Raw genomic sequence first — 19,111 nt, 5'->3', positions numbered from 1 at the left:
AGGAAACTGGATAGAGGGCTGCAAAGCCCTCAGCTCTTTTATACATGCCCCAGACTGCCCGGGCCATCGGCCAAGGGGGCGGTTGCAAAAACCCCAGGTAATTATGAATTCAAGCGGACAAGCTTCCTGGCACAGCTAGTGATGCGAGACAACTATGTGCCTCCTCACTGGGGACATTGGCGTGCAAATGTGCCCCGGAGAAGAAAGAGGTGATGGGAGGGACAGGCTGTGACACATCATTACATGAAAGACAAGGCGCTGCTGTAGCTGAACTCGCGGCACCAATAAACCCTGACCTGTCCCTAATCCCTCACTTTGCTTACGTAGAAGAATCCTGGGCATCTTGCAGAAGATTGCTGTCCCCAGCCACGCCACACTCAGCACTCAGCAGCAGTCCAGCCACGCACCCAGAGCCATCGGTGCCCAGCATGCCTGTGCCCGTAGGGAGCGTGGCCACATGCAGCCTGGCTCTCTGTGGGTGCTCGGCCAGCATCTCCGGGCACGGTCCTCAGTGCCCAGCTGAGTAATCAAGTCCCTCCAGAGGGGGCTCGGGGAGGACCACGCTCACAGACATGAGGCTGAAGGAGCTGACAGTGACCTGGTCCCGTTGCTGCCCTTCTGCTCCGCCATATACGTCCCCCGCCTCAGAGGTCTCCTGTGCTCTACCCCACTGCCGTGCCCATCGCGTCTCTACCAGCCTCCTGTGCGTTTGCGGTTTTGCCGCACATGGCACCCGTCTCCTCTACTCTTTGCGTGGCCGTCAAGTGAAACCGGGACCTAAAAACCCCAATGCCCGCCAGAGCCCTCAGGGTGGGCAATTAGCAGAGATGCCTGTGGACCCCAAGACCGTGAGACGCGCAGCTGTTGCTGGGCATTCAGAGATGGTGGGCATTTGGAAGTCACCCCGAGCGTGTGGAATGGCTTCTGCCTTTGCCCAACCTCCCGCTGCCTCTGTTTACCAGCCTGTAAAAGAGAGCTAATGACAGGCGTGATGGCTGTGCCCAGGATTGCAAAGCACTTCTGCAAGATGCCCAGGACTCTTCTACACAGGCAAAGTGGGGGATCAGGGACAGATCGGGGTTTACTGGTGGCACGAGGTCAACTACAGCACCGCCTTGTCTTTCATGTAATGACGTGCCACGGTCTGTCCCTCCCATCGCCCCTATCCTCTTCAGGGCATGTTTGCACACCAAAGTCCCCAGTGAAGAGGGATATAATTGTCTCGCTTCATTATCTGTGTCATGAAGCTTTTTCACTTGATTTCATGATTACGTGGGGTTTCCACCACCACCCCCTTGGCCGATGCCCCAGGCAGTGTGGGACATGTATAAAAGAGCTGAGGCCTTTGCAGCCCTCTATCCATCTTCCTCCACTTGACTCTCCTAATCAACTGGGTAAGTCCAGCTCTTGGAAGCCTCTTGGGGATCTCTGCCTGCCTCCCTCCATACAGCCCCTTCCCCACACCCTGGCCTAATCCCCGGTGCCTTTTCCAGCACTCCTTGCCTGCCTGGAAGATGTCCTGCTCCAGCCTGTGCGCCCCTTCCTGCGGGGTGGCCGCCCCGGCCCCGCTGGCTGACACCTGCAACGAGCCCTGCGTGCGGCAGTGCCCCGACTCCACGGTGGTGATCCAGCCCCCGCCCTCGGTGATCACCTTCCCCGGGCCCATCCTCAGCTCCTTCCCGCAGTACAGCGTTGTTGGCTCGGCGGGAGCCCCCGGAGTTGGAGGGGGCTTTGGTGGCACTTTTGGAGGCCGCGGCGGTTTTGGAGGCCTTGGGGGCTATGGAGGCTCTTGGGGCTACGGAGGCTATGGAGGCCTTGGGGGCTACGGAGGCTACGGGGGTTGCGGATATGGCGGCTGGGGCCGCGGCCACAGGTACCTCAACGGCAACTGTGGGCCCTGCTAAGCCCCACACCGGGTCCGGCCACAGATGAAGGAGAGCTCCAGAAAAGCCCCTGGCACGTGCCGACACGACGCTCTGTGGAAGGACATGCCTTCGGCATTGCTGCTCTCCGGAGCTTGGGTGCCTCGTGCCTGCTTGGGGCCCAACTCTGCCTTCTCCTGCCCTACTTGAGCATCCCTTCAAGACTTGTTGCCCCCTGATGACAGAGACCCGCACTAAGCGCCTGCTCCTGCGGCACGGCTGATGCTCACTCTCGCTCTGCCGGCTGCCAGGAGATGTGGGGCTGCCCTTGGCCGGGGCGCTGCTCTTCTCCCAACTGCCTCCTCCCCTCAGAGTGCAATAAAAGCTGTGTCGCATCGCAAGGTCGACCCATGGTTTTTCTTCATCCTTCCTCCATACCCAGTACCCCCGAGTGGCAGCCTTGGCTCCCTGGGCCGCCCCAGCCAGCTCCCACCCGGGGCCTCGTCAGGGGCACCTGCAGGAGCTGCTGTGCTTCCTCCTGCCTGCCCTTGGCAGCACGTCCCTCCACCAGCCAGTCTTATGCAGCAGGGATCATGCTCGTCTCCTTCACCAACAGCTTCTCCCTCTTTCCCTTCCCTGTCTTCCCCCCACTTTGGGCTCCTGCACTCTACAGCCCCAGAAGAGCTGTTGGGCCCCACAGTGAGCTTGCCGCCCACTCTGGCCATTCCCCACGGGCTGCCTGCAGCCTCAGGACTGCGGGGACTGGGATGCCAACGGAGCCGCTCCAACGGCAAAGGCCCAGGTCAGAGCCACTCGGGAGGCCACGGGTCGATAGGGGAGACGGTGAGCAACCCCTGGCACCTCCCCAACTGCCATGCCTCCATCCCCTCCACATCCCTGCACCCCTGCACCACCTCCTCACCCTGTTTTTCCTCCGTCTTCCACTGCTGCTTGCAGCACTTTTGGCCCCGTCTTGCCCCCACTGCTGGAGCAGAAGCTCTTCCTGGGATTCCCTGTGTCACCCACCTGCCACCTGGGGATACGGCTCTGCCCAGGAAAAGAATGACAGGAGAGCTTCCCACAGCCCGGTGCTCTGGACCAGATTTGCTGGCCCTTGTTTGCACACCAGCCCACAAAGTAGCCCACACTGCCACACCCCCCGCAAAGCACCCAGCCACAGCAGCCATGACGGGGTCACCAGAACCCCCTTCCACCACTGTGCCCTCAGCAGACACACAGGGGACACCACGTGAGCCAGGACCTGGGGGATGGCCGAGAGTCAGTGCAGGGGGACCTGGCCAGCTGTGAGGACGGGCAGAGATTGAAACACCCTCAAGGGAAAGAGAAGACGTGCAAACTTCAGTTCAGGCAGTGGAAGGAAGGAACGCCTGCTCTTGCCATCTTGCTGCCTTCTACCCCATCCTCTGTGTTCACACCTGCGGATGAGACATCTTTTCTTGAGCTCCCCAGCAGTGACCAACGTGCTGCCACACTGCCCTTCCTGGTGGCTCTGGCCGGAAGTGTCTCTGTCCAAGACCACTTTGCCGTCCTGGGATCACAAGATCAGAAGATACTTGGAGAAGGGAGGCACCTCAGGAGGGTAGACGACCCAACCTCCTGCTCGGAGAGCTTTGTGCTTCACCTGACTGGATACCCGTGGCCACTTCAGGCCTCTGAGGGGAAATTTGGGAAGACGTGGCTGTGTCTATCTCACTCCTTCCCGGTGGCCCCCACCTCTAGCTGGGCACAGGGGCACGGCCAGCAGCGCTGTACATGCAGCGGTCGTCTCTCCATTTCCCTGGACCTCCAAACGTGACCGTTAACAAGGCAGTAAAAGGAGGTAATGCCTGGCATGCTGGTTTTGCAGGGGATTTGGAAGAGCTTCTGCAAGACCCCTATGGCGCTTTCACGTATTCAAAGTGGGCTTTGGGAATGTATTGTGTTTGTTGCTGGTGGGAGACCAGAGGAAGCTCAGTGGGATGTGCTCTACAAGGCTCAGCTGGGACTGTCATCATCAGCTGTAAGACACCGAGCAAACTGCCCAAATGCTCCAAGGGCACTACCGTGGCAGACTCAAGCAGCCCGGACCAACACGCCCCGAGGTTTGGGGGAAAGAAGAAGGAGGGATGAAGAAAAACCATGGGTCGACCTTGCGATGCGACACAGCTTTTATTGCACTCTGAGGGGAGGAGGCAGTTGGGAGAAGAGCAGCGCCCCGGCCAAGGGCAGCCCCACATCTCCTGGCAGCCGGCAGAGCGAGAGTGAGCATCAGCCGTGCCGCAGGAGCAGGCGCTTAGTGCGGGTCTCTGTCATCAGGGGGCAACAAGTCTTGAAGGGATGCTCAAGTAGGGCAGGAGAAGGCAGAGTTGGGCCCCAAGCAGGCACGAGGCACCCAAGCTCCGGAGAGCAGCAATGCCGAAGGCATGTCCTTCCACAGAGCGTCGTGTCGGCACGTGCCGGGGGCTTTTCTGGAGCTCTCCTTCATCTGTGGCCGGACCCGGTGTGGGGCTTAGCAGGGCCCACAGTTGCCGTTGAGGTACCTGTGGCCTCGGCCCCAGCCGCCATATCCGCAACCCCCGTAGCCCCCATAGCCTCCGTAGACCCCGTAGCCTCCATAGCCCCCGTAGCCTCCGTAGCCCCAAGAGCCTCCATAGCCCCCAAGGCCTCCAAAACCGCCGCGGCCTCCAAAAGTGCCACCAAAGCCCCCTCCAACTCCGGGGGCTCCCGCCGAGCCAACAACGCTGTACTGCGGGAAGGAGCTGAGGATGGGCCCGGGGAAGGTGACCACCGAGGGCGGGGGCTGGATCACCACCGTGGAGTCGGGGCACTGCCGCACGCAGGGCTCGTTGCAGGTGTCAGCCAGCGGGGCCGGGGCGGCCACCCCGCAGGAAGGGGCGCACAGGCTGGAGCAGGACATCCTTGGGTTCGGGAGGTAAAGCTGCAAGACAAGGCAGAGCTCTGGCTCAGTGCAAGGCCTGATGCTAAGTCCCTCCGGCCTCTCTCACACTTGGAACCTGTGTCCCAGGGCGTGCTCGGGATTATCTCGGCAGTCACAGCAAAAACACGTTCCAGAGTTGACATGCTGCTTTAGAGCCCTTGCTGCCCTCATGCTCCCTGGTTCTTACTCGGCCACGGGAGGGAGGCAAAACTCCCTCATCCAAAGCAGATGGAAAATCACCAAGCTCCCAAAGGACTTGAGGGCACTGGTATACTCGGGGCGTCGTACCTGTGAGTTTAAATTTCCATCCTTTCCGTAGTTCTGAAACAGCACCATCACATCCTAACCATGTGCTATGAAAGTGTGGCGGAGCACTCGGCAAAAGAGACCTTGAGAAAGCCACTGCTGAGGAAGGAAAGGTGGAGGTGAGACTTGGACTTACCACAATGGTCAGGAGAGTCAAGCGGAGGAAACTGGATAGAGGGCTGCAAAGCCCTCAGCTCTTTTATACATGCCCCAGACTGCCCGGGCCATCGGCCAAGGGGGCGGTTGCAAAAACCCCAGGTAATTATGAATTCAAGCGGACAAGCTTCCTGGCACAGCTAGTGATGCGAGACAACTATGTGCCTCCTCACTGGGGACATTGGCGTGCAAATGTGCCCCGGAGAAGAAAGAGGTGATGGGAGGGACAGGCTGTGACACATCATTACATGAAAGACAAGGCGCTGCTGTAGCTGAACTCGCGGCACCAATAAACCCTGACCTGTCCCTAATCCCTCACTTTGCTTACGTAGAAGAATCCTGGGCATCTTGCAGAAGATTGCTGTCCCCAGCCACGCCACACTCAGCACTCAGCAGCAGTCCAGCCACGCACCCAGAGCCATCGGTGCCCAGCATGCCTGTGCCCGTAGGGAGCGTGGCCACATGCAGCCTGGCTCTCTGTGGGTGCTCGGCCAGCATCTCCGGGCACGGTCCTCAGTGCCCAGCTGAGTAATCAAGTCCCTCCAGAGGGGGCTCGGGGAGGACCACGCTCACAGACATGAGGCTGAAGGAGCTGACAGTGACCTGGTCCCGTTGCTGCCCTTCTGCTCCGCCATATACGTCCCCCGCCTCAGAGGTCTCCTGTGCTCTACCCCACTGCCGTGCCCATCGCGTCTCTACCAGCCTCCTGTGCGTTTGCGGTTTTGCCGCACATGGCACCCGTCTCCTCTACTCTTTGCGTGGCCGTCAAGTGAAACCGGGACCTAAAAACCCCAATGCCCGCCAGAGCCCTCAGGGTGGGCAATTAGCAGAGATGCCTGTGGACCCCAAGACCGTGAGACGCGCAGCTGTTGCTGGGCATTCAGAGATGGTGGGCATTTGGAAGTCACCCCGAGCGTGTGGAATGGCTTCTGCCTTTGCCCAACCTCCCGCTGCCTCTGTTTACCAGCCTGTAAAAGAGAGCTAATGACAGGCGTGATGGCTGTGCCCAGGATTGCAAAGCACTTCTGCAAGATGCCCAGGACTCTTCTACACAGGCAAAGTGGGGGATCAGGGACAGATCGGGGTTTACTGGTGGCACGAGGTCAACTACAGCACCGCCTTGTCTTTCATGTAATGACGTGCCACGGTCTGTCCCTCCCATCGCCCCTATCCTCTTCAGGGCACGTTTGCACACCAAAGTCCCCAGTGAAGAGGGATATAATTGTCTCGCTTCATTATCTGTGTCATGAAGCTTTTTCACTTGATTTCATGATTACGTGGGGTTTCCACCACCACCCCCTTGGCCGATGCCCCAGGCAGTGTGGGACATGTATAAAAGAGCTGAGGCCTTTGCAGCCCTCTATCCATCTTCCTCCACTTGACTCTCCTAATCAACTGGGTAAGTCCAGCTCTTGGAAGCCTCTTGGGGATCTCTGCCTGCCTCCCTCCATACAGCCCCTTCCCCACACCCTGGCCTAATCCCCGGTGCCTTTTCCAGCACTCCTTGCCTGCCTGGAAGATGTCCTGCTCCAGCCTGTGCGCCCCTTCCTGCGGGGTGGCCGCCCCGGCCCCGCTGGCTGACACCTGCAACGAGCCCTGCGTGCGGCAGTGCCCCGACTCCACGGTGGTGATCCAGCCCCCGCCCTCGGTGATCACCTTCCCCGGGCCCATCCTCAGCTCCTTCCCGCAGTACAGCGTTGTTGGCTCGGCGGGAGCCCCCGGAGTTGGAGGGGGCTTTGGTGGCACTTTTGGAGGCCGCGGCGGTTTTGGAGGCCTTGGGGGCTATGGAGGCTCTTGGGGCTACGGAGGCTATGGAGGCCTTGGGGGCTACGGAGGCTACGGGGGTTGCGGATATGGCGGCTGGGGCCGCGGCCACAGGTACCTCAACGGCAACTGTGGGCCCTGCTAAGCCCCACACCGGGTCCGGCCACAGATGAAGGAGAGCTCCAGAAAAGCCCCCGGCACGTGCCGACACGACGCTCTGTGGAAGGACATGCCTTCGGCATTGCTGCTCTCCGGAGCTTGGGTGCCTCGTGCCTGCTTGGGGCCCAACTCTGCCTTCTCCTGCCCTACTTGAGCATCCCTTCAAGACTTGTTGCCCCCTGATGACAGAGACCCGCACTAAGCGCCTGCTCCTGCGGCACGGCTGATGCTCACTCTCGCTCTGCCGGCTGCCAGGAGACGTGGGCTGCCCTTGGCCGGGGCGCTGCTCTTCTCCCAACTGCCTCCTCCCCTCAGAGTGCAATAAAAGCTGTGTCGCATCGCAAGGTCGACCCATGGTTTTTCTTCATCCTTCCTCCATACCCAGTACCCCGAGTGGCAGCCTTGGCTCCCTGGGCCGCCCCAGCCAGCTCCCACCCGGGGCCTCGTCAGGGGCACCTGCAGGAGCTGCTGTGCTTCCTCCTGCCTGCCCTTGGCAGCACGTCCCTCCACCAGCCAGTCTTATGCAGCAGGGATCATGCTCGTCTCCTTCACCAACAGCTTCTCCCTCTTTCCCTTCCCTGTCTTCCCCCCACTTTGGGCTCCTGCACTCTACAGCCCCAGAAGAGCTGTTGGGCCCCACAGTGAGCTTGCCGCCCACTCTGGCCATTCCCCACGGGCTGCCTGCAGCCTCAGGACTGCGGGGACTGGGATGCCAACGGAGCCGCTCCAACGGCAAAGGCCCAGGTCAGAGCCACTCGGGAGGCCACGGGTCGATAGGGGAGACGGTGAGCAACCCCCGGCACCTCCCCAACTGCCATGCCTCCATCCCCTCCACATCCCTGCACCCCTGCACCACCTCCTCACCCTGTTTTTCCTCCGTCTTCCACTGCTGCTTGCAGCACTTTTGGCCCCGTCTTGCCCCCACTGCTGGAGCAGAAGCTCTTCCTGGGATTCCCTGTGTCACCCACCTGCCACCTGGGGATACGGCTCTGCCCAGGAAAAGAATGACAGGAGAGCTTCCCACAGCCCGGTGCTCTGGACCAGATTTGCTGGCCCTTGTTTGCACACCAGCCCACAAAGTAGCCCACACTGCCACACCCCCCGCAAAGCACCCAGCCACAGCAGCCATGACGGGGTCACCAGAACCCCCTTCCACCACTGTGCCCTCAGCAGACACACAGGGGACACCACGTGAGCCAGGACCTGGGGGATGGCCGAGAGTCAGTGCAGGGGGACCTGGCCAGCTGTGAGGACGGGCAGAGATTGAAACACCCTCAAGGGAAAGAGAAGACGTGCAAACTTCAGTTCAGGCAGTGGAAGGAAGGAACGCCTGCTCTTGCCATCTTGCTGCCTTCTACCCCATCCTCTGTGTTCACACCTGCGGATGAGACATCTTTTCTTGAGCTCCCCAGCAGTGACCAACGTGCTGCCACACTGCCCTTCCTGGTGGCTCTGGCCGGAAGTGTCTCTGTCCAAGACCACTTTGCCGTCCTGGGATCACAAGATCAGAAGATACTTGGAGAAGGGAGGCACCTCAGGAGGGTAGACGACCCAACCTCCTGCTCGGAGAGCTTTGTGCTTCACCTGACTGGATACCCGTGGCCACTTCAGGCCTCTGAGGGGAAATTTGGGAAGACGTGGCTGTGTCTATCTCACTCCTTCCCGGTGGCCCCCACCTCTAGCTGGGCACAGGGGCACGGCCAGCAGCGCTGTACATGCAGCGGTCGTCTCTCCATTTCCCTGGACCTCCAAACGTGACCGTTAACAAGGCAGTAAAAGGAGGTAATGCCTGGCATGCTGGTTTTGCAGGGGATTTGGAAGAGCTTCTGCAAGACCCCTATGGCGCTTTCACGTATTCAAAGTGGGCTTTGGGAATGTATTGTGTTTGTTGCTGGTGGGAGACCAGAGGAAGCTCAGTGGGATGTGCTCTACAAGGCTCAGCTGGGACTGTCATCATCAGCTGTAAGACACCGAGCAAACTGCCCAAATGCTCCAAGGGCACTACCGTGGCAGACTCAAGCAGCCCGGACCAACACGCCCCGAGGTTTGGGGGAAAGAAGAAGGAGGGATGAAGAAAAACCATGGGTCGACCTTGCGATGCGACACAGCTTTTATTGCACTCTGAGGGGAGGAGGCAGTTGGGAGAAGAGCAGCGCCCCGGCCAAGGGCAGCCCCACATCTCCTGGCAGCCGGCAGAGCGAGAGTGAGCATCAGCCGTGCCGCAGGAGCAGGCGCTTAGTGCGGGTCTCTGTCATCAGGGGGCAACAAGTCTTGAAGGGATGCTCAAGTAGGGCAGGAGAAGGCAGAGTTGGGCCCCAAGCAGGCACGAGGCACCCAAGCTCCGGTGAGCAGCAATGCCGAAGGCATGTCCTTCCACAGAGCGTCGTGTCGGCACGTGCCAGGGGCTTTTCTGGAGCTCTCCTTCATCTGTGGCCGGACCCGGTGTGGGGCTTAGCAGGGCCCACAGTTGCCGTTGAGGTACCTGTGGCCTCGGCCCCAGCCGCCATATCCGCAACCCCCGTAGCCTCCGTAGCCCCCAAGGCCTCCATAGCCTCCGTAGCCCCAAGAGCCTCCATAGCCCCCAAGGCCTCCAAAACCGCCGCGGCCTCCAAAAGTGCCACCAAAGCCCCCTCCAACTCCGGGGGCTCCCGCCGAGCCAACAACGCTGTACTGCGGGAAGGAGCTGAGGATGGGCCCGGGGAAGGTGACCACCGAGGGCGGGGGCTGGATCACCACCGTGGAGTCGGGGCACTGCCGCACGCAGGGCTCGTTGCAGGTGTCAGCCAGCGGGGCCGGGGCGGCCACCCCGCAGGAAGGGGCGCACAGGCTGGAGCAGGACATCCTTGGGTTCGGGAGGTAAAGCTGCAAGACAAGGCAGAGCTCTGGCTCAGTGCAAGGCCTGATGCTAAGTCCCTCCGGCCTCTCTCACACTTGGAACCTGTGTCCCAGGGCGTGCTCGGGATTATCTCGGCAGTCACAGCAAAAACACGTTCCAGAGTTGACATGCTGCTTTAGAGCCCTTGCTGCCCTCATGCTCCCTGGTTCTTACTCGGCCACGGGAGGGAGGCAAAACTCCCTCATCCAAAGCAGATGGAAAATCACCAAGCTCCCAAAGGACTTGAGGGCACTGGTATACTCGGGGCGTCGTACCTGTGAGTTTAAATTTCCATCCTTTCCGTAGTTCTGAAACAGCACCATCACATCCTAACCATGTGCTATGAAAGTGTGGCGGAGCACTCGGCAAAAGAGACCTTGAGAAAGCCACTGCTGAGGAAGGAAAGGTGGAGGTGAGACTTGGACTTACCACAATGGTCAGGAGAGTCAAGCGGAGGAAACTGGATAGAGGGCTGCAAAGCCCTCAGCTCTTTTATACATGCCCCAGACTGCCCGGGCCATCGGCCAAGGGGGCGGTTGCAAAAACCCCAGGTAATTATGAATTCAAGCGGACAAGCTTCCTGGCACAGCTAGTGATGCGAGACAACTATGTGCCTCCTCACTGGGGACATTGGCGTGCAAATGTGCCCCGGAGAAGAAAGAGGTGATGGGAGGGACAGGCTGTGACACATCATTACATGAAAGACAAGGCGCTGCTGTAGCTGAACTCGCGGCACCAATAAACCCTGACCTGTCCCTAATCCCTCACTTTGCTTACGTAGAAGAATCCTGGGCATCTTGCAGAAGATTGCTGTCCCCAGCCACGCCACACTCAGCACTCAGCAGCAGTCCAGCCACGCACCCAGAGCCATCGGTGCCCAGCATGCCTGTGCCCGTAGGGAGCGTGGCCACATGCAGCCTGGCTCTCTGTGGGTGCTCGGCCAGCATCTCCGGGCACGGTCCTCAGTGCCCAGCTGAGTAATCAAGTCCCTCCAGAGGGGGCTCGGGGAGGACCACGCTCACAGACATGAGGCTGAAGGAGCTGACAGTGACCTGGTCCCGTTGCTGCCCTTCTGCTCCGCCATATACGTCCCCCGCCTCAGAGGTCTCCTGTGCTCTACCCCACTGCCGTGCCCATCGCGTCTCTACCAGCCTCCTGTGCGTTTGCGGTTTTGCCGCACATGGCACCCGTCTCCTCTACTCTTTGCGTGGCCGTCAAGTGAAACCGGGACCTAAAAACCCCAATGCCCGCCAGAGCCCTCAGGGTGGGCAATTAGCAGAGATGCCTGTGGACCCCAAGACCGTGAGACGCGCAGCTGTTGCTGGGCATTCAGAGATGGTGGGCATTTGGAAGTCACCCCGAGCGTGTGGAATGGCTTCTGCCTTTGCCCAACCTCCCGCTGCCTCTGTTTACCAGCCTGTAAAAGAGAGCTAATGACAGGCGTGATGGCTGTGCCCAGGATTGCAAAGCACTTCTGCAAGATGCCCAGGACTCTTCTACACAGGCAAAGTGGGGGATCAGGGACAGATCGGGGTTTACTGGTGGCACGAGGTCAACTACAGCACCGCCTTGTCTTTCATGTAATGACGTGCCACGGTCTGTCCCTCCCATCGCCCCTATCCTCTTCAGGGCACGTTTGCACACCAAAGTCCCCAGTGAAGAGGGATATAATTGTCTCGCTTCATTATCTGTGTCATGAAGCTTTTTCACTTGATTTCATGATTACGTGGGGTTTCCACCACCACCCCCTTGGCCGATGCCCCAGGCAGTGTGGGACATGTATAAAAGAGCTGAGGCCTTTGCAGCCCTCTATCCATCTTCCTCCACTTGACTCTCCTAATCAACTGGGTAAGTCCAGCTCTTGGAAGCCTCTTGGGGATCTCTGCCTGCCTCCCTCCATACAGCCCCTTCCCCACACCCTGGCCTAATCCCCGGTGCCTTTTCCAGCACTCCTTGCCTGCCTGGAAGATGTCCTGCTCCAGCCTGTGCGCCCCTTCCTGCGGGGTGGCCGCCCCGGCCCCGCTGGCTGACACCTGCAACGAGCCCTGCGTGCGGCAGTGCCCCGACTCCACGGTGGTGATCCAGCCCCCGCCCTCGGTGATCACCTTCCCCGGGCCCATCCTCAGCTCCTTCCCGCAGTACAGCGTTGTTGGCTCGGCGGGAGCCCCCGGAGTTGGAGGGGGCTTTGGTGGCACTTTTGGAGGCCGCGGCGGTTTTGGAGGCCTTGGGGGCTATGGAGGCTCTTGGGGCTACGGAGGCTATGGAGGCCTTGGGGGCTACGGAGGCTACGGGGGTTGCGGATATGGCGGCTGGGGCCGCGGCCACAGGTACCTCAACGGCAACTGTGGGCCCTGCTAAGCCCCACACCGGGTCCGGCCACAGATGAAGGAGAGCTCCAGAAAAGCCCCTGGCACGTGCCGACACGACGCTCTGTGGAAGGACATGCCTTCGGCATTGCTGCTCTCCGGAGCTTGGGTGCCTCGTGCCTGCTTGGGGCCCAACTCTGCCTTCTCCTGCCCTACTTGAGCATCCCTTCAAGACTTGTTGCCCCCTGATGACAGAGACCCGCACTAAGCGCCTGCTCCTGCGGCACGGCTGATGCTCACTCTCGCTCTGCCGGCTGCCAGGAGATGTGGGGCTGCCCTTGGCCGGGGCGCTGCTCTTCTCCCAACTGCCTCCTCCCCTCAGAGTGCAATAAAAGCTGTGTCGCATCGCAAGGTCGACCCATGGTTTTTCTTCATCCTTCCTCCATACCCAGTACCCCGAGTGGCAGCCTTGGCTCCCTGGGCCGCCCCAGCCAGCTCCCACCCGGGGCCTCGTCAGGGGCACCTGCAGGAGCTGCTGTGCTTCCTCCTGCCTGCCCTTGGCAGCACGTCCCTCCACCAGCCAGTCTTATGCAGCAGGGATCATGCTCGTCTCCTTCACCAACAGCTTCTCCCTCTTTCCCTTCCCTGTCTTCCCCCCACTTTGGGCTCCTGCACTCTACAGCCCCAGAAGAGCTGTTGGGCCCCACAGTGAGCTTGCCGCCCACTCTGGCCATTCCCCACGGGCTGCCTGCAGCCTCAGGGCTGCGGGGACTGGGATGCCAACGGAGCCGCTCCAACGGCAAAGGCCCAGGTCAGAGCCACTCGGGAGGCCACGGGTCGATAGGGGAGACGGTGAGCAACCCCTGGCACCTCCCCAACTGCCATGCCTCCATCCCCTCCACATCCCTGCACCCCTGCACCACCTCCTCACCCTGTTTTTCCTCCGTCTTCCACTGCTGCTTGCAGCACTTTTGGCCCCGTCTTGCCCCCACTGCTGGAGCAGAAGCTCTTCCTGGGATTCCCTGTGTCACCCACCTGCCACCTGGGGATACGGCTCTGCCCAGGAAAAGAATGACAGGAGAGCTTCCCACAGCCCGGTGCTCTGGACCAGATTTGCTGGCCCTTGTTTGCACACCAGCCCACAAAGTAGCCCACACTGCCACACCCCCCGCAAAGCACCCAGCCACAGCAGCCATGACGGGGTCACCAGAACCCCCTTCCACCACTGTGCCCTCAGCAGACACACAGGGGACACCACGTGAGCCAGGACCTGGGGGATGGCCGAGAGTCAGTGCAGGGGGACCTGGCCAGCTGTGAGGACGGGCAGAGATTGAAACACCCTCAAGGGAAAGAGAAGACGTGCAAACTTCAGTTCAGGCAGTGGAAGGAAGGAACGCCTGCTCTTGCCATCTTGCTGCCTTCTACCCCATCCTCTGTGTTCACACCTGCGGATGAGACATCTTTTCTTGAGCTCCCCAGCAGTGACCAACGTGCTGCCACACTGCCCTTCCTGGTGGCTCTGGCCGGAAGTGTCTCTGTCCAAGACCACTTTGCCGTCCTGGGATCACAAGATCAGAAGATACTTGGAGAAGGGAGGCACCTCAGGAGGGTAGACGACCCAACCTCCTGCTCGGAGAGCTTTGTGCTTCACCTGACTGGATACCCGTGGCCACTTCAGGCCTCTGAGGGGAAATTTGGGAAGACGTGGCTGTGTCTATCTCACTCCTTCCCGGTGGCCCCCACCTCTAGCTGGGCACAGGGGCACGGCCAGCAGCGCTGTACATGCAGCGGTCGTCTCTCCATTTCCCTGGACCTCCAAACGTGACCGTTAACAAGGCAGTAAAAGGAGGTAATGCCTGGCATGCTGGTTTTGCAGGGGATTTGGAAGAGCTTCTGCAAGACCCCTATGGCGCTTTCACGTATTCAAAGTGGGCTTTGGGAATGTATTGTGTTTGTTGCTGGTGGGAGACCAGAGGAAGCTCAGTGGGATGTGCTCTACAAGGCTCAGCTGGGACTGTCATCATCAGCTGTAAGACACCGAGCAAACTGCCCAAATGCTCCAAGGGCACTACCGTGGCAGACTCAAGCAGCCCGGACCAACACGCCCCGAGGTTTGGGGGAAAGAAGAAGGAGGGATGAAGAAAAACCATGGGTCGACCTTGCGATGCGACACAGCTTTTATTGCACTCTGAGGGGAGGAGGCAGTTGGGAGAAGAGCAGCGCCCCGGCCAAGGGCAGCCCCACATCTCCTGGCAGCCGGCAGAGCGAGAGTGAGCATCAGCCGTGCCGCAGGAGCAGGCGCTTAGTGCGGGTCTCTGTCATCAGGGGGCAACAAGTCTTGAAGGGATGCTCAAGTAGGGCAGGAGAAGGCAGAGTTGGGCCCCAAGCAGGCACGAGGCACCCAAGCTCCGGAGAGCAGCAATGCCGAAGGCATGTCCTTCCACAGAGCGTCGTGTCGGCACGTGCCGGGGCTTTTCTGGAGCTCTCCTTCATCTGTGGCCGGACCCGGTGTGGGGCTTAGCAGGGCCCACAGTTGCCGTTGAGGTACCTGTGGCCTCGGCCCCAGCCGCCATATCCGCAACCCCCGTAGCCCCCATAGCCTCCGTAGCCCCCGTAGCCTCCATAGCCCCCGTAGCCTCCGTAGCCCCAAGAGCCTCCATAGCCCCCAAGGCCTCCAAAACCGCCACGGCCTCCAAAAGTGCCACCAAAGCCCCCTCCAACTCCGGGGGCTCCCGCCGAGCCAACAACGCTGTACTGCGGGAAGGAGCTGAGGATGGGCCCGGGGAAGGTGACCACCGAGGGCGGGGGCTGGATCACCACCGTGGAGTCGGGGCACTGCCGCACGCAGGGCTCGTTGCAGGTGTCAGCCAGCGGGGCCGGGGCGGCCACCCCGCAGGAAGGGGCGCACAGGCTGGAGCAGGACATCCTTGGGTTCGGGAGGTAAAGCTGCAAGACAAGGCAGAGCTCTGGCTCAGTGCAAGGCCTGATGCTAAGTCCCTCCGGCCTCTCTCACACTTGGAACCTGTGTCCCAGGGCGTGCTCGGGATTATCTCGGCAGTCACAGCAAAAACACGTTCCAGAGTTGACATGCTGCTTTAGAGCCCTTGCTGCCCTCATGCTCCCTGGTTCTTACTCGGCCACGGGAGGGAGGCAAAACTCCCTCATCCAAAGCAGATGGAAAATCACCAAGCTCCCAAAGGACTTGAGGGCACTGGTATACTCGGGGCGTCGTACCTGTGAGTTTAAATTTCCATCCTTTCCGTAGTTCTGAAACAGCACCATCACATCCTAACCATGTGCTATGAAAGTGTGGCGGAGCACTCGGCAAAAGAGACCTTGAGAAAGCCACTGCTGAGGAAGGAAAGGTGGAGGTGAGACTTGGACTTACCACAATGGTCAGGAGAGTCAAGCGGAGGAAACTGGATAGAGGGCTGCAAAGCCCTCAGCTCTTTTATACATGCCCCAGACTGCCCGGGCCATCGGCCAAGGGGGCGGTTGCAAAAACCCCAGGTAATTATGAATTCAAGCGGACAAGCTTCCTGGCACAGCTAGTGATGCGAGACAACTATGTGCCTCCTCACTGGGGACATTGGCGTGCAAATGTGCCCCGGAGAAGAAAGAGGTGATGGGAGGGACAGGCTGTGACACATCATTACATGAAAGACAAGGCGCTGCTGTAGCTGAACTCGCGGCACCAATAAACCCTGACCTGTCCCTAATCCCTCACTTTGCTTACGTAGAAGAATCCTGGGCATCTTGCAGAAGATTGCTGTCCCCAGCCACGCCACACTCAGCACTCAGCAGCAGTCCAGCCACGCACCCAGAGCCATCGGTGCCCAGCATGCCTGTGCCCGTAGGGAGCGTGGCCACATGCAGCCTGGCTCTCTGTGGGTGCTCGGCCAGCATCTCCGGGCACGGTCCTCAGTGCCCAGCTGAGTAATCAAGTCCCTCCAGAGGGGGCTCGGGGAGGACCACGCTCACAGACATGAGGCTGAAGGAGCTGACAGTGACCTGGTCCCGTTGCTGCCCTTCTGCTCCGCCATATACGTCCCCCGCCTCAGAGGTCTCCTGTGCTCTACCCCACTGCCGTGCCCATCGCGTCTCTACCAGCCTCCTGTGCGTTTGCGGTTTTGCCGCACATGGCACCCGTCTCCTCTACTCTTTGCGTGGCCGTCAAGTGAAACCGGGACCTAAAAACCCCAATGCCCGCCAGAGCCCTCAGGGTGGGCAATTAGCAGAGATGCCTGTGGACCCCAAGACCGTGAGACGCGCAGCTGTTGCTGGGCATTCAGAGATGGTGGGCATTTGGAAGTCACCCCGAGCGTGTGGAATGGCTTCTGCCTTTGCCCAACCTCCCGCTGCCTCTGTTTACCAGCCTGTAAAAGAGAGCTAATGACAGGCGTGATGGCTGTGCCCAGGATTGCAAAGCACTTCTGCAAGATGCCCAGGACTCTTCTACACAGGCAAAGTGGGGGATCAGGGACAGATCGGGGTTTACTGGTGGCACGAGGTCAACTACAGCACCGCCTTGTCTTTCATGTAATGACGTGCCACGGTCTGTCCCTCCCATCGCCCCTATCCTCTTCAGGGCACGTTTGCACACCAAAGTCCCCAGTGAAGAGGGATATAATTGTCTCGCTTCATTATCTGTGTCATGAAGCTTTTTCACTTGATTTCATGATTACGTGGGGTTTCCACCACCACCCCCTTGGCCGATGCCCCAGGCAGTGTGGGACATGTATAAAAGAGCTGAGGCCTTTGCAGCCCTCTATCCATCTTCCTCCACTTGACTCTCCTAATCAACTGGGTAAGTCCAGCTCTTGGAAGCCTCTTGGGGATCTCTGCCTGCCTCCCTCCATACAGCCCCTTCCCCACACCCTGGCCTAATCCCCGGTGCCTTTTCCAGCACTCCTTGCCTGCCTGGAAGATGTCCTGCTCCAGCCTGTGCGCCCCTTCCTGCGGGGTGGCCGCCCCGGCCCCGCTGGCTGACACCTGCAACGAGCCCTGCGTGCGGCAGTGCCCCGACTCCACGGTGGTGATCCAGCCCCCGCCCTCGGTGATCACCTTCCCCGGGCCCATCCTCAGCTCCTTCCCGCAGTACAGCGTTGTTGGCTCGGCGGGAGCCCCCGGAGTTGGAGGGGGCTTTGGTGGCACTTTTGGAGGCCGCGGCGGTTTTGGAGGCCTTGGGGGCTATGGAGGCTCTTGGGGCTACGGAGGCTATGGAGGCTACGGGGGCTATGGAGGCTACGGGGGCTACGGAGGCTATGGGGGCTACGGAGGCTACGGGGGTTGCGGATATGGCGGCTGGGGCCGCGGCCACAGGTACCTCAACGGCAACTGTGGGCCCTGCTAAGCCCCACACCGGGTCCGGCCACAGATGAAGGAGAGCTCCAGAAAAGCCCCCGGCACGTGCCGACACGACGCTCTGTGGAAGGACATGCCTTCGGCATTGCTGCTCTCCGGAGCTTGGGTGCCTCGTGCCTGCTTGGGGCCCAACTCTGCCTTCTCCTGCCCTACTTGAGCATCCCTTCAAGACTTGTTGCCCCCTGATGACAGAGACCCGCACTAAGCGCCTGCTCCTGCGGCACGGCTGATGCTCACTCTCGCTCTGCCGGCTGCCAGGAGATGTGGGGCTGCCCTTGGCCGGGGCCCTGCTCTTCTCCCAACTGCCTCCTCCCCTCAGAGTGCAATAAAAGCTGTGTCGCATCGCAAGGTCGACCCATGGTTTTTCTTCATCCTTCCTCCATACCCAGTACCCCGAGTGGCAGCCTTGGCTCCCTGGGCCGCCCCAGCCAGCTCCCACCCGGGGCCTCGTCAGGGGCACCTGCAGGAGCTGCTGTGCTTCCTCCTGCCTGCCCTTGGCAGCACGTCCCTCCACCAGCCAGTCTTATGCAGCAGGGATCATGCTCGTCTCCTTCACCAACAGCTTCTCCCTCTTTCCCTTCCCTGTCTTCCCCCCACTTTGGGCTCCTGCACTCTACAGCCCCAGAAGAGCTGTTGGGCCCCACAGTGAGCTTGCCGCCCACTCTGGCCATTCCCCACGGGCTGCCTGCAGCCTCAGGGCTGCGGGGACTGGGATGCCAACGGAGCCGCTCCAACGGCAAAGGCCCAGGTCAGAGCCACTCGGGAGGCCACGGGTCGATAGGGGAGACGGTGAGCAACCCCCGGCACCTCCCCAACTGCCATGCCTCCATCCCCTCCACATCCCTGCACCCCTGCACCACCTCCTCACCCTGTTTTTCCTCCGTCTTCCACTGCTGCTTGCAGCACTTTTGGCCCCGTCTTGCCCCCACTGCTGGAGCAGAAGCTCTTCCTGGGATTCCCTGTGTCACCCACCTGCCACCTGGGGATACGGCTCTGCCCAGGAAAAGAATGACAGGAGAGCTTCCCACAGCCCGGTGCTCTGGACCAGATTTGCTGGCCCTTGTTTGCACACCAGCCCACAAAGTAGCCCACACTGCCACACCCCCCGCAAAGCACCCAGCCACAGCAGCCATGACGGGGTCACCAGAACCCCCTTCCACCACTGTGCCCTCAGCAGACACACAGGGGACACCACGTGAGCCAGGACCTGGGGGATGGCCGAGAGTCAGTGCAGGGGGACCTGGCCAGCTGTGAGGACGGGCAGAGATTGAAACACCCTCAAGGGAAAGAGAAGACGTGCAAACTTCAGTTCAGGCAGTGGAAGGAAGGAACGCCTGCTCTTGCCATCTTGCTGCCTTCTACCCCATCCTCTGTGTTCACA

At 60.4% G+C, this 19,111-nt stretch overlaps 7 protein-coding genes across 7 annotated transcripts; 4 read left to right on the top strand and 3 right to left on the bottom strand.

Moving 5' to 3' along the window:
* The first annotated feature begins 1,514 nt into the window (after positions 1-1,514).
* Positions 1,515-2,141, top strand: LOC115346077 (claw keratin-like). The gene has a single exon (XM_030025733.1). It carries the CDS (start codon positions 1,515-1,517, stop codon positions 1,902-1,904), a length of 390 nt encoding a protein of 129 aa, XP_029881593.1. The 3' UTR covers positions 1,905-2,141.
* A 2,042-nt stretch (positions 2,142-4,183) lies between these two features.
* On the bottom strand, positions 4,184-4,812 carry LOC115346058 (claw keratin-like). Its single transcript, XM_030025707.1, has one exon. The coding sequence runs from the start codon at positions 4,777-4,779 to the stop codon at positions 4,372-4,374; it is 408 nt and encodes a 135-aa protein (XP_029881567.1). The 5' UTR covers positions 4,780-4,812; the 3' UTR covers positions 4,184-4,371.
* Positions 4,813-6,781: 1,969 nt separating this feature from the next.
* On the top strand, positions 6,782-7,171 carry LOC115346059 (claw keratin-like). The gene has a single exon (XM_030025709.1). The coding sequence runs from the start codon at positions 6,782-6,784 to the stop codon at positions 7,169-7,171; it is 390 nt and encodes a 129-aa protein (XP_029881569.1).
* Positions 7,172-9,573: 2,402 nt separating this feature from the next.
* Positions 9,574-10,059, bottom strand: LOC115346039 (claw keratin-like). The gene has a single exon (XM_030025680.1). The coding sequence runs from the start codon at positions 10,024-10,026 to the stop codon at positions 9,637-9,639; it is 390 nt and encodes a 129-aa protein (XP_029881540.1). The 5' UTR covers positions 10,027-10,059; the 3' UTR covers positions 9,574-9,636.
* Positions 10,060-12,028: 1,969 nt separating this feature from the next.
* Positions 12,029-12,655, top strand: LOC115346050 (claw keratin-like). The gene has a single exon (XM_030025689.1). The coding sequence runs from the start codon at positions 12,029-12,031 to the stop codon at positions 12,416-12,418; it is 390 nt and encodes a 129-aa protein (XP_029881549.1). The 3' UTR covers positions 12,419-12,655.
* A 2,228-nt stretch (positions 12,656-14,883) lies between these two features.
* Positions 14,884-15,291, bottom strand: LOC115346060 (claw keratin-like). The gene has a single exon (XM_030025710.1). It carries the CDS (start codon positions 15,289-15,291, stop codon positions 14,884-14,886), a length of 408 nt encoding a protein of 135 aa, XP_029881570.1.
* Positions 15,292-17,293: 2,002 nt separating this feature from the next.
* On the top strand, positions 17,294-17,719 carry LOC115346081 (claw keratin-like). The gene has a single exon (XM_030025737.1). The coding sequence runs from the start codon at positions 17,294-17,296 to the stop codon at positions 17,717-17,719; it is 426 nt and encodes a 141-aa protein (XP_029881597.1).
* The last annotated feature ends 1,392 nt before the right edge of the window (positions 17,720-19,111 follow it).

This window comes from Aquila chrysaetos, chromosome 9 (assembly GCF_900496995.4).
Source record: "Aquila chrysaetos chrysaetos chromosome 9, bAquChr1.4, whole genome shotgun sequence".
NCBI classification, from domain to species: domain Eukaryota; kingdom Metazoa; phylum Chordata; class Aves; order Accipitriformes; family Accipitridae; genus Aquila; species Aquila chrysaetos.
Note: the sequence above shows the minus strand (reverse complement) of the source record. Positions and strands in the feature narration are given on the sequence as shown.

Bases quoted from the DNA above. Each gene is read 5' to 3' on its own strand.
- LOC115346077 (XM_030025733.1), top strand. From the start codon at position 1,515: ATGTCCTGCTCCAGCCTGTGCGCCCCTTCCTGCGGGGTGGCCGCCCCG.
- LOC115346058 (XM_030025707.1), bottom strand. From the start codon at position 4,779: ATGTCCTGCTCCAGCCTGTGCGCCCCTTCCTGCGGGGTGGCCGCCCCG.
- LOC115346059 (XM_030025709.1), top strand. From the start codon at position 6,782: ATGTCCTGCTCCAGCCTGTGCGCCCCTTCCTGCGGGGTGGCCGCCCCG.
- LOC115346039 (XM_030025680.1), bottom strand. From the start codon at position 10,026: ATGTCCTGCTCCAGCCTGTGCGCCCCTTCCTGCGGGGTGGCCGCCCCG.
- LOC115346050 (XM_030025689.1), top strand. From the start codon at position 12,029: ATGTCCTGCTCCAGCCTGTGCGCCCCTTCCTGCGGGGTGGCCGCCCCG.
- LOC115346060 (XM_030025710.1), bottom strand. From the start codon at position 15,291: ATGTCCTGCTCCAGCCTGTGCGCCCCTTCCTGCGGGGTGGCCGCCCCG.
- LOC115346081 (XM_030025737.1), top strand. From the start codon at position 17,294: ATGTCCTGCTCCAGCCTGTGCGCCCCTTCCTGCGGGGTGGCCGCCCCG.